The sequence below is a fragment of the Nematolebias whitei genome, chromosome 5, assembly GCF_014905685.2.
Source record: "Nematolebias whitei isolate Nwh7 chromosome 5, NemWhi1, whole genome shotgun sequence".
Taxonomy (NCBI): Eukaryota; Metazoa; Chordata; class Actinopteri; order Cyprinodontiformes; family Rivulidae; genus Nematolebias; species Nematolebias whitei.
Window position 1 is genome coordinate 18859646 of NC_056502.1, and position 10897 is coordinate 18870542.

The 10897-nt window shown below is 41.0% G+C and overlaps 2 protein-coding genes across 2 annotated transcripts in view; both read left to right on the forward strand.

Moving 5' to 3' along the window:
- rad54b (RAD54 homolog B) overlaps positions 1 to 10897 on the forward strand; it is a 28852-nt gene that overhangs the window by 682 nt on the left and 17273 nt on the right. Inside the window, exons 3-6 of the mRNA XM_037676646.1 lie at positions 7713 to 7961; positions 9633 to 9932; positions 10014 to 10176; positions 10320 to 10545. Of these exons, the coding sequence (XP_037532574.1) occupies positions 7713 to 7961; positions 9633 to 9932; positions 10014 to 10176; positions 10320 to 10545 (938 nt within the window). The remainder of the gene's footprint in view (positions 1 to 7712; positions 7962 to 9632; positions 9933 to 10013; positions 10177 to 10319; positions 10546 to 10897) is intronic.
- On the forward strand, positions 3588 to 6775 carry LOC119409431 (fibrinogen silencer-binding protein). The gene is made up of 2 exons (XM_037676318.1): positions 3588 to 4050; positions 6193 to 6775. Exons 1-2 carry the CDS (start codon positions 3644 to 3646, stop codon positions 6746 to 6748), a joined length of 963 nt encoding a protein of 320 aa, XP_037532246.1. The 5' UTR covers positions 3588 to 3643; the 3' UTR covers positions 6749 to 6775.

Here is a 10897-nt window from a genome sequence, read left to right on the forward strand (position 1 = left end):
GTTGTAATTTATGACTTCAGTTTCCAGCGTTTTGTATTTTTACCGAGTTTCATCAAAGTTCCTCTGCAATGTTTAAAGATACACCAGGCTGTGTATCAACTATCCAAATGAACTGAAGACTTGATTGTATGCAGACATGTCACTAGCTTTAGCTTATTTCACTGTTTTCACTTCAGTTCACCTCAGCTTGTTTATATGAATGACACAAATGCACAAAAGTCATCTTAGGACAGTCCAAGTCATAAATCTGATTTAGCCAAATCTAATTACAATATGTTCAGTATTGAAAGTTATTCTTTGTGTCTTTCTACAAATATTTTGGTATTGTAATTTAAATAATAAGTCCCATATTGAACAACTTATATTTAAAAAAATACAATTAAACTGGGGTTCCTTTTGCAGAAACAAATCATGTTTTATCATTTAAATTGAATAAACAGATTGCTGTTGCCATAGGGGAGTGGTGGCACAGAGGTTGGAGAAGGTACGCCTGTTATTGGAAGGTCGCTGGTTCAATCCCCCAGACTGACAACCCTTGAGCAAGACCCTTAACCCTCACCATCTGCTCTCCCAGACACCCTAGATGGTAGCTTTCTGTTCCACACAAAGGGCTGTGGTAGCTTGGTCTGTGTTTTTGTCAGGAAGGACATCCGTCATAAAAACAATTGTCAAATCTTCATGCGAGTTAATTTGCTTTGGCGACCTCTGAAGAAGGAAGCAACCAAAACCAAAAGAATAAAAATTAAAAATAGAAGAAAAAAACTGCTTGTTGCTGCCGTCTGTTTACTTCTTTTTGACTATTAGTGACATTGATATGATCCTGGTACCTCTTTAAAAATGATGGACACTTTACCATAAATCCCTTACTCACCACAGCACTCTGCACCCTCAGGTTAACTCGCTATCATTGTCCACATTCAGATATATCATTGGTATCATTTATTTTACAGATCCATCCTTGGCCTTCTACCATCTTATTTATCTTTTTCTATGCCACCTAATCATAGCAGCTGCAACCTATGCTCACAGTCCTTTGTCACCTTTACCTCAACTTTGATACTAAACTAAAAGGCGTTCTTCTACTTTGCTCCTCCTTCTTGGAAAAAGCTAGAATAAGACTTGAAATTTTACAGCTTAGTTCCATTAAGTCATGTGTCTGTAACCTTTACGACTGTGTCATTTTTAGCATCTACTAAATATAATTTGTATACAGCCATAATATACTTGAGCCTTTAAATTAAGATTAAAGATATAGAAAGAACTATTACGGTCTATTTAATATATTAAGTTTCATCATGTTGTTGGTTAATATTTAAATATTTTCAAAAGATGAAAATCTTAAAGCACTTAAGGCTTTTATTAAAGTCAGCTCCACATTTCTGCTCTCCTTTCTTTTTTCTTTTTTTAATAAAAGTAACTTGCTATATGTTAGTACATTTTAAAATCTATCATCTTCAATAGATGCACAAAAGTGCTTCCTACCTTTGCAAGAATCTCCCTCAGGTTTGTGGAAACGTGAATTTTCTGGTGGGTTTGGAGAACAACATCACTGTCAGTCATTCAGTTGCATAAACAACGTTTCATTATGCTGATTCTGGTACTGAGATGATAAAAAGTTGGGTATACGATGCATTTATAAATACTGATATGGCAGCTCAGTTGCACAAATTATAAGCTTCGTAGGGGTTGTCAAGACCCATTTTTCTCAGACATATTTTACTGGGGCATGTGCTGCAGTATAAATCTGAAATGCACCTATTATATTTCTTGGTCACATTTCAGAAACTTGGATGTAACTTTACGTGAAAAGGAAGAAGCGGGTAAAGATGATGGATGTATGAAGTATCATACCCATTTTAATTGAAGGTATTTGGGATGGAGATCCAGCATGGTACAGGATAATGTAAAATGGTGACAAATGCATCCTTTATAGTGGTACTTTCCGCGGTACATACAAAGTACTTTTAGGGTTCATACTAGGTAGTTATAAGGTAACCACAGGGGGTACAGACAGAGTTTCTACATGATCATTACAGGGTAATTATTGATTCCTCAAGGTAAATGGTAAATGACTGTACTTATATAGCGTCTTTTATATCTAATCAAAATACTCACAGCGCTTAAAGGATATTTATAGGGTACATAAAGGGCATTTACAAGATATGTAAAGGGTTACTTATAGTGTGATTACAAATACATATGGGGTACATACAGGGTAATTACAGAGTAGTGGTAGTTGTGAGTACTTGCAATGTAAAATAATGGCAAACGGGGTACATACAGTACTTGCAGGGATGCATAAAGGGTTACTTCAGAGTGTGTACTGTGTACAGTACTTACAGAGTCCCTATGGTTAGCAGGCTGTTTTATGAAGTGACTTGTTACCCTGTGCTGTGCATCCATAAAGCTTTATGTGCAGTAACACCCCTTGTTGTTAATTTAGATTTAAATATTACTCAGCTTTGTATTTTTTTATTTGGGGTCAAAGACAAGAAGCCACATGTGGGTCCAGAGGTGCAGGTTGCAGACCTCTGTGTTAAATGATTTAAAACACAATTTGGAAAACCAGCACCTAAGTATTTTTGCTCATTTTTATGTGATACTTTTCTTTAAATTGTCTGCTTGTCTTGTTTCTTTGCAACATCCCTCTCTGAAAATGAGATTACTTGAGTAAATAAAGGTGGAAACAGTAATTGCAAACATGCAACTCGGTATTGGCTACGTTTTATAATTAAAAACGAGTATAATTTCGCTATTTTTTTTCCGTCTGTTGAGCGTTGTAGCAAAAATAATGCATTCAGGCGCGATAGGGGTCTCTGGGTCCAATAACAGCGCGAAGCTGAAGCTCGGAACCAGTATCGTGTAAACTGCTGGAGTTCTGTTTAATCAGGTTCCCGCCACTGAAAATGCGCGTTTCGGGCTGATAAATGTGCGCAGATTGAGGTTTAAACGTGACCGCCTTTAGTAGTAATCTGGGGCAGAAGCGCTGTTCCCTGCGCATGCGCAGTGCGCTCAAACCTCCTCGCTAATCTAGTTAAACCAGCACCGCTTTCACAAAACAAACCCCACAAGCCCTGTTGTTGCTGCCTTAAATGTGTCGTTTAAACACTGTTTTTCCTCCCTTCTGCCCGGGAAGCACAGCCCTTCAGCTGCTGTCGTTTTATTGAAGGCAGCACAGACATGCTGGCTGTTGCTGTGCCTGGTTTGGGGTTTAGAGAGACCGAGCTGTAAGTAGGTCGGGCTGGACTTAAGCGGCTTAGCTACGTCAGCCTAAAGCTGAGAGGAATTCATCCAAAGCCCTCCGTGGTAGGCGGGGGCCTAAACGAGGCTGGCCTAGTTAAGCCTGATTCTTATTGTGTGCAGCACAGACAGTTTTTTGTTGTGCATCGTAGCTGAGAGGGAACCCAGGACCAGACTGTGAATTCATGCACCTTTTTAGTTTATAGTTCATGAATGATTTGGAGAAGAAGAGAGTGTCAGTTAGAACTTTATTTGAGCTGGGCTTTTGTGTCTCAGTGGATTAAAAGAAGAAGGGACAGAAAAAGATACAGCTGAGCAAAGTGAGGAGCCACAACTCTGAGGGGATCAGAGGGGTGACAGCTTTAGGCCTGGCTTGGACAGTGTGGCTCTGCTGTGCTGTAAGATGGCATCCAGCTCTGTGTTTCTGTCCAGCATGGTGGGCAAAGCTCGCTCTTCCAACTTCACCGTCTCCGAGAAGCTGGACCTGTTGAAGCTTGTTCGTCCTCACATCCGCATCCTGGAGGAGCACACCAACAAGCACGCCGTCATCGTGGACAAGAACAACTGCTGGGACACCGTGGCCGAGCAGTACAACTCTCTGGGTGGAGACAGACCCCACCGGACTGCTCAAGGCCTCAGGACCCTCTACAAGAGGCTGAAGGAGTCAGCCAAGCAGGAAGTGATGCAGAGGAGACACGCCCAGCCAGAGTACAGAGGGAGCATCTCGGAGCCTACCAGGAGGATTATGGAGATGATCCCTCACCTGTTTCACCACGTGCCCAACCACGAAAAGGACCAGGCGTTGCGCAGGTACACGTTACTTACACCTATGAGCTCAGACACATGTTTCTGTACACGCCTGAAAGGACAACACAAGAAACAGGCATACAACTCCACTGTGTGAAGTTTATCTTCTCAAACAAGACACATACTTAGCATCATTAATGAAAAAAATATACATTATAGTTTGCCTTTTAAATTTGTTTTATTATTGATTTTAATAATTTTTCCAGTTTTACTTTGAACCATAGTGGGGGTTTTTTTGTTTGTTTGTTTTTTTTGGAAAATTCAAAATTTATTTGGGAGAGTGCAGAAAACAACAAACTGAATCTAAAAATGTTAGGTCATCCCTGGAAGAGTGACCGCTGGCCTGGAGATGAGTGTAGACCGCAGAGTCCTGGCCTGATGATGTTGATCTTCTGTGCTGGGCCATCCTTTTGGCCAGTGGCTGTTTAGTTTCCCCGATATAAGACTGATCACCCTCCTGACACTGAACAACATACACAATATTACTCTGTTTGTGCCGGGGGACTGGATCTTTGGGATGAACCAGTCTTTGCCGTAATGTATTTTGTGGTTTAAAAGCCACTGGGACATTGTAATTCTACATTTTTAGCTAAGTTCAGCTCTTTCTGATTCCTTCTGGTCGTTTATGCTTCTTTCTCCCTTTTCAGCTACTGTTCAGCTACTATTTAGCTGGTTTATGCTAATTTTAGCTTTTTCAGCTAATTCCACATTTTTAGCTTATTTCAGCTCTTTCCGCTTCCTTCTGGTAGTTTAAGCTTCTTTTTCCCTTGTCAGTTACTGTTCAGCTACATTTAGCTAATTTCAGCTTTGTTTTAGCTAATTTTCTATTTTTTATGCTCATTTCTGTTTATTTGAACCTAATTCATCAAATATTTGTTCTCGCTCATCTAATCTGCTAATTTAGGCTTGTTCTTCCATTTCAACTACATTTCAGCATGTTTTTAGCTAATTTCAGCTGTTTTCCAGCAAGTTCTTCTGCAATAAGCGTTTACACCACATTTTCACAGGAAATGCAATTTCTCTACTTTTAATTTAAAAATGTAATTGGATATCTAACAAACTGGCCTAATTTTATGCTGTCTTTAACTTTATGCTTTAAGTAGAATACAACTTCAACGATTACGAGAACTCATAAACCTGAAGAGTTCAGTGTTTTCAATTTTATAAAATTGTTAAATTATATATTTTTTCTTTCTTTACATTAATCTGGTCTGTTTTTTTTTTGTTGTTTGTTTGTTTTGTATTAAAATGTAAAAATATCAATAAATGTTAATAATAGTTAGACATTTTTTGTTTTATAAAATCACCCCCACTGGCCAGGAAAGCCATCTCCAAGCTTGTAGTGGTCCACGGGCCACCAGTTGACAGTACACAGTTGTAGCAGGTTTTGCGGCTCCGGACACATCGTAATTAGTAAGCAAAGTGGAAAAAAACAGCTCTTTTATCGCAAAGTTTGCAGACCCCTGCTCTAGAGCCCATCCTGTGTGGGATTTCTTCTTCTGCCTGGCTCCTGAGTTAGTGAGGATGCTGTCTGCTCTGTGGTACAGAGTCCTGATGCTGCAGAGGGTGATGGGAGTCGCCACCGTTTTGACTCCCATCACTGAGCTGAATACAGCTCCTCAGACTGAACAAGTCTTTCGGATGAAAGACAAAATGTTTCTACAATTTTTTTTTGGTTTGTTTTTTTAACCTGTCCAGAGGACCCAACTTAACTTTTTTAGATTTTTCTACCTGGATTATTGAGCATGCATCAGAACAAACTGAATCGTTTAAAGTACGCATTCAAAGAAATTTAATGTTTCACCAATTAACCTTTAAGAATCTGGACTTTTTACACCAAAAAACAACAGTGGCAACAAAATATCTTCTCACATATGAGACCAGTTAGTTAGTTTATGTTTTTTTCTTTTAATCTTTTGATTCACAAAATAAGAAGTGACTTGAAAAACCCACAAATACAGATGCAACACAACAAATATCAAGTTGTTTCAAGTTATCTGTCTTATTTAATTTTATATCATTGAATCCCAATCTGTCTTTTTTTATTTTTAATTAATTTTTCTTCACATGTACTTCAAATTAACAATAAAGAATTGCTTTTTAAGTGGTCTAAGTTTCCTTTTTGTTTGTTTTTTGCGTATTTAGGTTGATCTACAACAAGCACAGCTCCCCCACTGAGCATCCTGGAAGCAGCTCTTCTCTGGCTGGACTCCAGGATTACTCAGCAGGTGTCCCAACTGTCCCTCACGTGGTGGTCCAGCTGGACCCCAAAGAAGACGTTAAACCGCCACCAGATATCCCCATTGTTTCCCCCCACACAGGCCCAGGGCTGGACGGGCTTCAGGAGCAAGAAGAAGAGCAGGATTTGGGGAGCGCCCACAACTATGAAGCATCCTTGTCTCCTGCTCCCTCCTCTGTTAACCTGTCCCTCTCTGCGTCACCGCTGCCTTTACGCCATGACTTTTACCCAAATGACTTCTATTCTCATCAAGAGCCAGACCGGCTGCGCCCTCTCCACCTGCTCAAAGAGGAGCACGAGCTGGCGTTAGCCAATCACAGGAAGGTCGCCCTGTACCTGGAGGAGAAGAGGGAGGGTCTGAAGAGGAAGCAGGAGCTGGAGGAGGAACTTCTGAGAGCGAAGATCAGAGTAGAGAAACTGAGGGCTGCCCGATTGAGACACGGGCTGTCGATTCCTATATAATTAGAAAGAACAAACGGAACAGTAGGAAGTGTTTAAAATAAAATTAAAATCCTCAGAATCACTCTTTTTATGAATATTTGTGCTAATTAAATTAATGTTTGAGAGCAAATTAGATTTTTTTTTCAGTCATAGTGCCTCATACAGACTATCATACTGTCTCTTCTTGTTAAAGCATTTTCAGCATTCATATTTAGAGTTGTTAGAACGGTTTGTCCAGATTATATTAGTTTAAAAACGTATTTGAGATGGTATCCGAAGAATTAAAATGTAATAAGCTAAACAGTTTAATACATAGGTTAAAAAAACACTCAAAAGTAAATGTAAAAAATGCTCTCTATTCTTTTTAATGATCAAGTAGGATTTGTAGCCCAACATCCTAAGCCTTAATATGTCGTGCTAACTATGGCAACACCTGTGAATTTAAGGTGAAGATGAGTGAAATGTGAAAATGTCTCTGTTTGCTGAATTGTTAACAAGTTTATTGAACAAGAAAAGGGAAAAGTAGTTATTTTATTTTAATCTTTTATTATTGATGCTGTTTGGTGTAAGTGAATTTGTCCCCAACTGTGTTGTAATGTTTTGTATACAAGTGCTGTTAGTTTCTTTTACGATTTATCTTCATGTTCATCTATTTATTAAAAAATAATTTTCATAACAAATTGGTCTTTTCTTGTTTTGTACACGATTTCCTGTTGCATATGGTAAAATTTAAAAAAGCATGCTATGAACCAAATCTGAATTCAGTGTTGAAGGTTGTTGGAAAACCTTTTAATATTGGACATGTTTGTTGCAGTTTTTTTGTGTGTGTGTGTGTGTGTGCAGAGGAGCACTTTGTCCCAGATCCAAGGATTTATTTTTGGCACTCACAGTGAAGCCTTAATGCAAACGTGACCTCTGCTGGTGACTTGTTCAACCTGCAGCTTGAATCGTTTCATTCACTTTATTTAATGTTTTTGTCTTACAGGAGTAAATGAAAGTCCTCAGTGGGATCCTGGTTCTCCTCGGACCCCTCTGCCTTCTGCAGGGTCAGAACGAGTCTGTGAAGCTTCAGGCCCAGCCCCTGGCTGTGTTCAGGATGGCGTGCGTTACTTCAGTGTGGTGTGGTGTAAAGCCAGTAAGAAGAAACATAAGCGCTGGGAGGGGGATGCAGTGCTGGTCACAAGAGGACGCTCGGTCGTACTCAAAGACATGGAAGGGAAGAATATTGGAACGGGTGAGGCTTAAACACCCCAAACTTAAGGTTTTGTTATTAAATCGTGAAAAAGCTGTGAAACTTGTTGCAACTGAACTCTTGGTGTATATTAGATAAAGAAGTACTGCAAAGTTAAACACAGTTCAAATACTAAATCTGCATATTAGTGGTCTGAAAATGGCACACATTTTTTAATCACACTGTGCTTACACAATTATCCATTATGAGCTTAATTAAATTCTAAATCCTATGTAAATGTAGGAATTTATTGCTTTATATGTAAAAACAGCCCTCCTATCGTCACTCCACCTGCGCTGCTTTGGTTCTTGGAGCTCAAATTGATGCAGCTCCACCTTGTTTCGTAATCAGCTCCAGACCTTAGAGTCCTGCTCAGTGGAGTTCTCCAGTTACCAGATCGATTAAAGTAGAAATGGACTATAAAGAAATAAGAGTTCTGATCTGAGATTTGAGTGTTCTATGAAGTTTATGGCTATCTTTTTAAAATATTTTGTTTGATAATTTATTTATTTATTAATTTTGTAATATTTTTGTAGAGATGCTCTACTGGTTTACTAAAACTACCTGACAAGTCTCAACAATGAGATCAATATTGGCAGATGGATTGGTTCAGTGTCTGCGGTATTGCGGACTCTGTGCTGGTCCGTTGTGGTGAAGAGGAAGCTGAGCTGTAAGGCAACGCTCTCCGTTTACTGATAGGCCTACATTCTACCCTCAACTATGTCCACGAAATTGGGGTTGTGACCAAAAGGATGAGGTCACGGATGCAGGAGGTCAAAATGAGTTAACTGGACTCTCCCTCTTCTTAGAGGACCCCAAGGTGTTCCAGACCAGCAGAGAGACTTAGTCTCTTCTGTGTCTTGGGTCTACCCGAGTCTCTTCCCAGTTAGACATGCCAAGAAAACATCCCTAGGGAGGCGTCCAGGGGCCTCCTTACTAAATGCCCAAACCACCTCAAATGGCTCATCTTGATGTCAAGGAGAAGCAGCTCTACTCTGAGTTTCTCCTGGATAACTGAACTTCTCACCCTATCTCTGAGCTGGAAGAGGTGGAGGTGGAAAGAGATGTCTGGTCTTCCCTGCTCAAGCTGCTGCCCTCGCAACCCAACTCAGGAACAGGCAGAAAGTGATTGATGGATTTAATATTTCTATTCATACAAACTATTTCTGCATTCAAGCTTTTTTACCGTATAGAAACTCACTTGAGGGATAGGAAGAACCGTCCATCCATCCATTATCTTTACCCATTTCTTCCTTTTTGGGTCATGGGGGTCACTGGTGCCCATGTCCAGCAGTCACTGTGCAAGAGGCGGGGGACACCCTGGACAGGTCTCCAGTCCATCACAGGGACACAGAGACAAATGAGAGGACGAACTAATCTTGGTAGACACTCTCTTACTCACACCTAGAGATAATTTAGAGTTACCAATCAGTCTAACATGCATGTTTTTGGTCTTTGGGAGGAAACTGGAGTACCCAGAGAAAATCCATGCATGCACGGAGAGAACATGCAAATTCCACCCAGATAGGCCCCCCCAGCCAGAATTCAATCCAGCAACCTTCTTGCTGAGGGGCAACAGCTCTACCTACTGCGCCACTGTACCTCCCAGATAGGAAGACCAGTATCAGATTATTGCTCTCCAGATCTTCACGTGTTTGTGCGTTTGTGTTTCAGGCAGTGGCTACAAGATGTCACAGCTGGCCTCGCTGTCTGAAGGAGAAACACTGATGATTGGAGGAAAAGAGGTAGAGGTGATGGGAATCATTTCTGCTGAGGACTTTGCTAAAGGCCGATGTTTCCAGGATGTCCAAATAGATCAAGTGGAGTCGTGCACAAAGTCCGCTCCGCCGCCTTCTCATCGCTTGGCTTCTAAACCTTTCAGTCCACCTACAATGTTGGGCAGAGCAGGGCATCCAGAAACAAAAGCAGAAGAGGAACAAGTCTACAATCCTCGTCACAACCCACAAGCTCCAGGTAGATAAACCAAACCAGGAACACCTTTTACGCCTCGGAGTTGACTTTGCTTTCTATTGAACTCGTACTTATTATTTTTAGGTGCACTAGTGATGCCTCACCCCTCTTCCAACCACCAGTGGCTTTATAATAAATCAGGGCTTCCTGTGGTTGACGTTGTGGTTGATCCACACCTGACCACACATCTGCGGCCTCACCAAAGAGAAGGCATCCTTTTCCTCTACGAGTGTGTTATGGGCTTGAGGTGAGGGTACTTTTCCTCTAGCGCATGATGTCAAACTGTAGAGGTCTTTCTAATAAATATTTTTTTGTCATAAAATGTGCAAAAGGTACTGCAACCTTTTCATAAGAGCCCTAAAGGTTCATGTTGATGCATTTGTTCTTCAGAGCCGTGGGTCGTTATGGCGCCATCCTGGCTGATGAGATGGGACTGGGAAAGACTCTCCAGAGTGTGGCATTGTCCTGGACGTTGCTCAAACAGGGGCCTTACGGTGGGAAACCAGTGACAAAACGCGTCCTTGTGGTTACACCTGGCAGCCTTGTGCAGAACTGGAAAGCTGAGTTCACCAAGTGGCTGGGACGTGAGAGGATCAGTGTTTTTACTGTGGATCAGGTTTGGAGAAAAGACGTTTGCTTACCTCTTATTTTTAAGTGCAGTTGTATGCACAGTCTCTGCAGTTTCACGTGCTGAAGCTTGTAACTCCTTCAGAGCGGTCACAGGTGTCTCCTTCGCATTTCTCCTTCTTGCAGGGCTACTCAGTTTGTGAGGACGAACTAATCTTAGTAGAGTTACACATGTCCCATATTCCTTTTATTTTTTGACGATGGATTTAACCAAAAGGTGGCATGGTGGATCAGTTGGTAGAGCTGTTGCCTCTCAGCGAGAAGGTCGCCGGTTCAAATCCAGGGCCAGGCCCAGTACCTTTCTGGGTGGAGTTTACAGGTTCTCTCTGTGCATGTGTGGA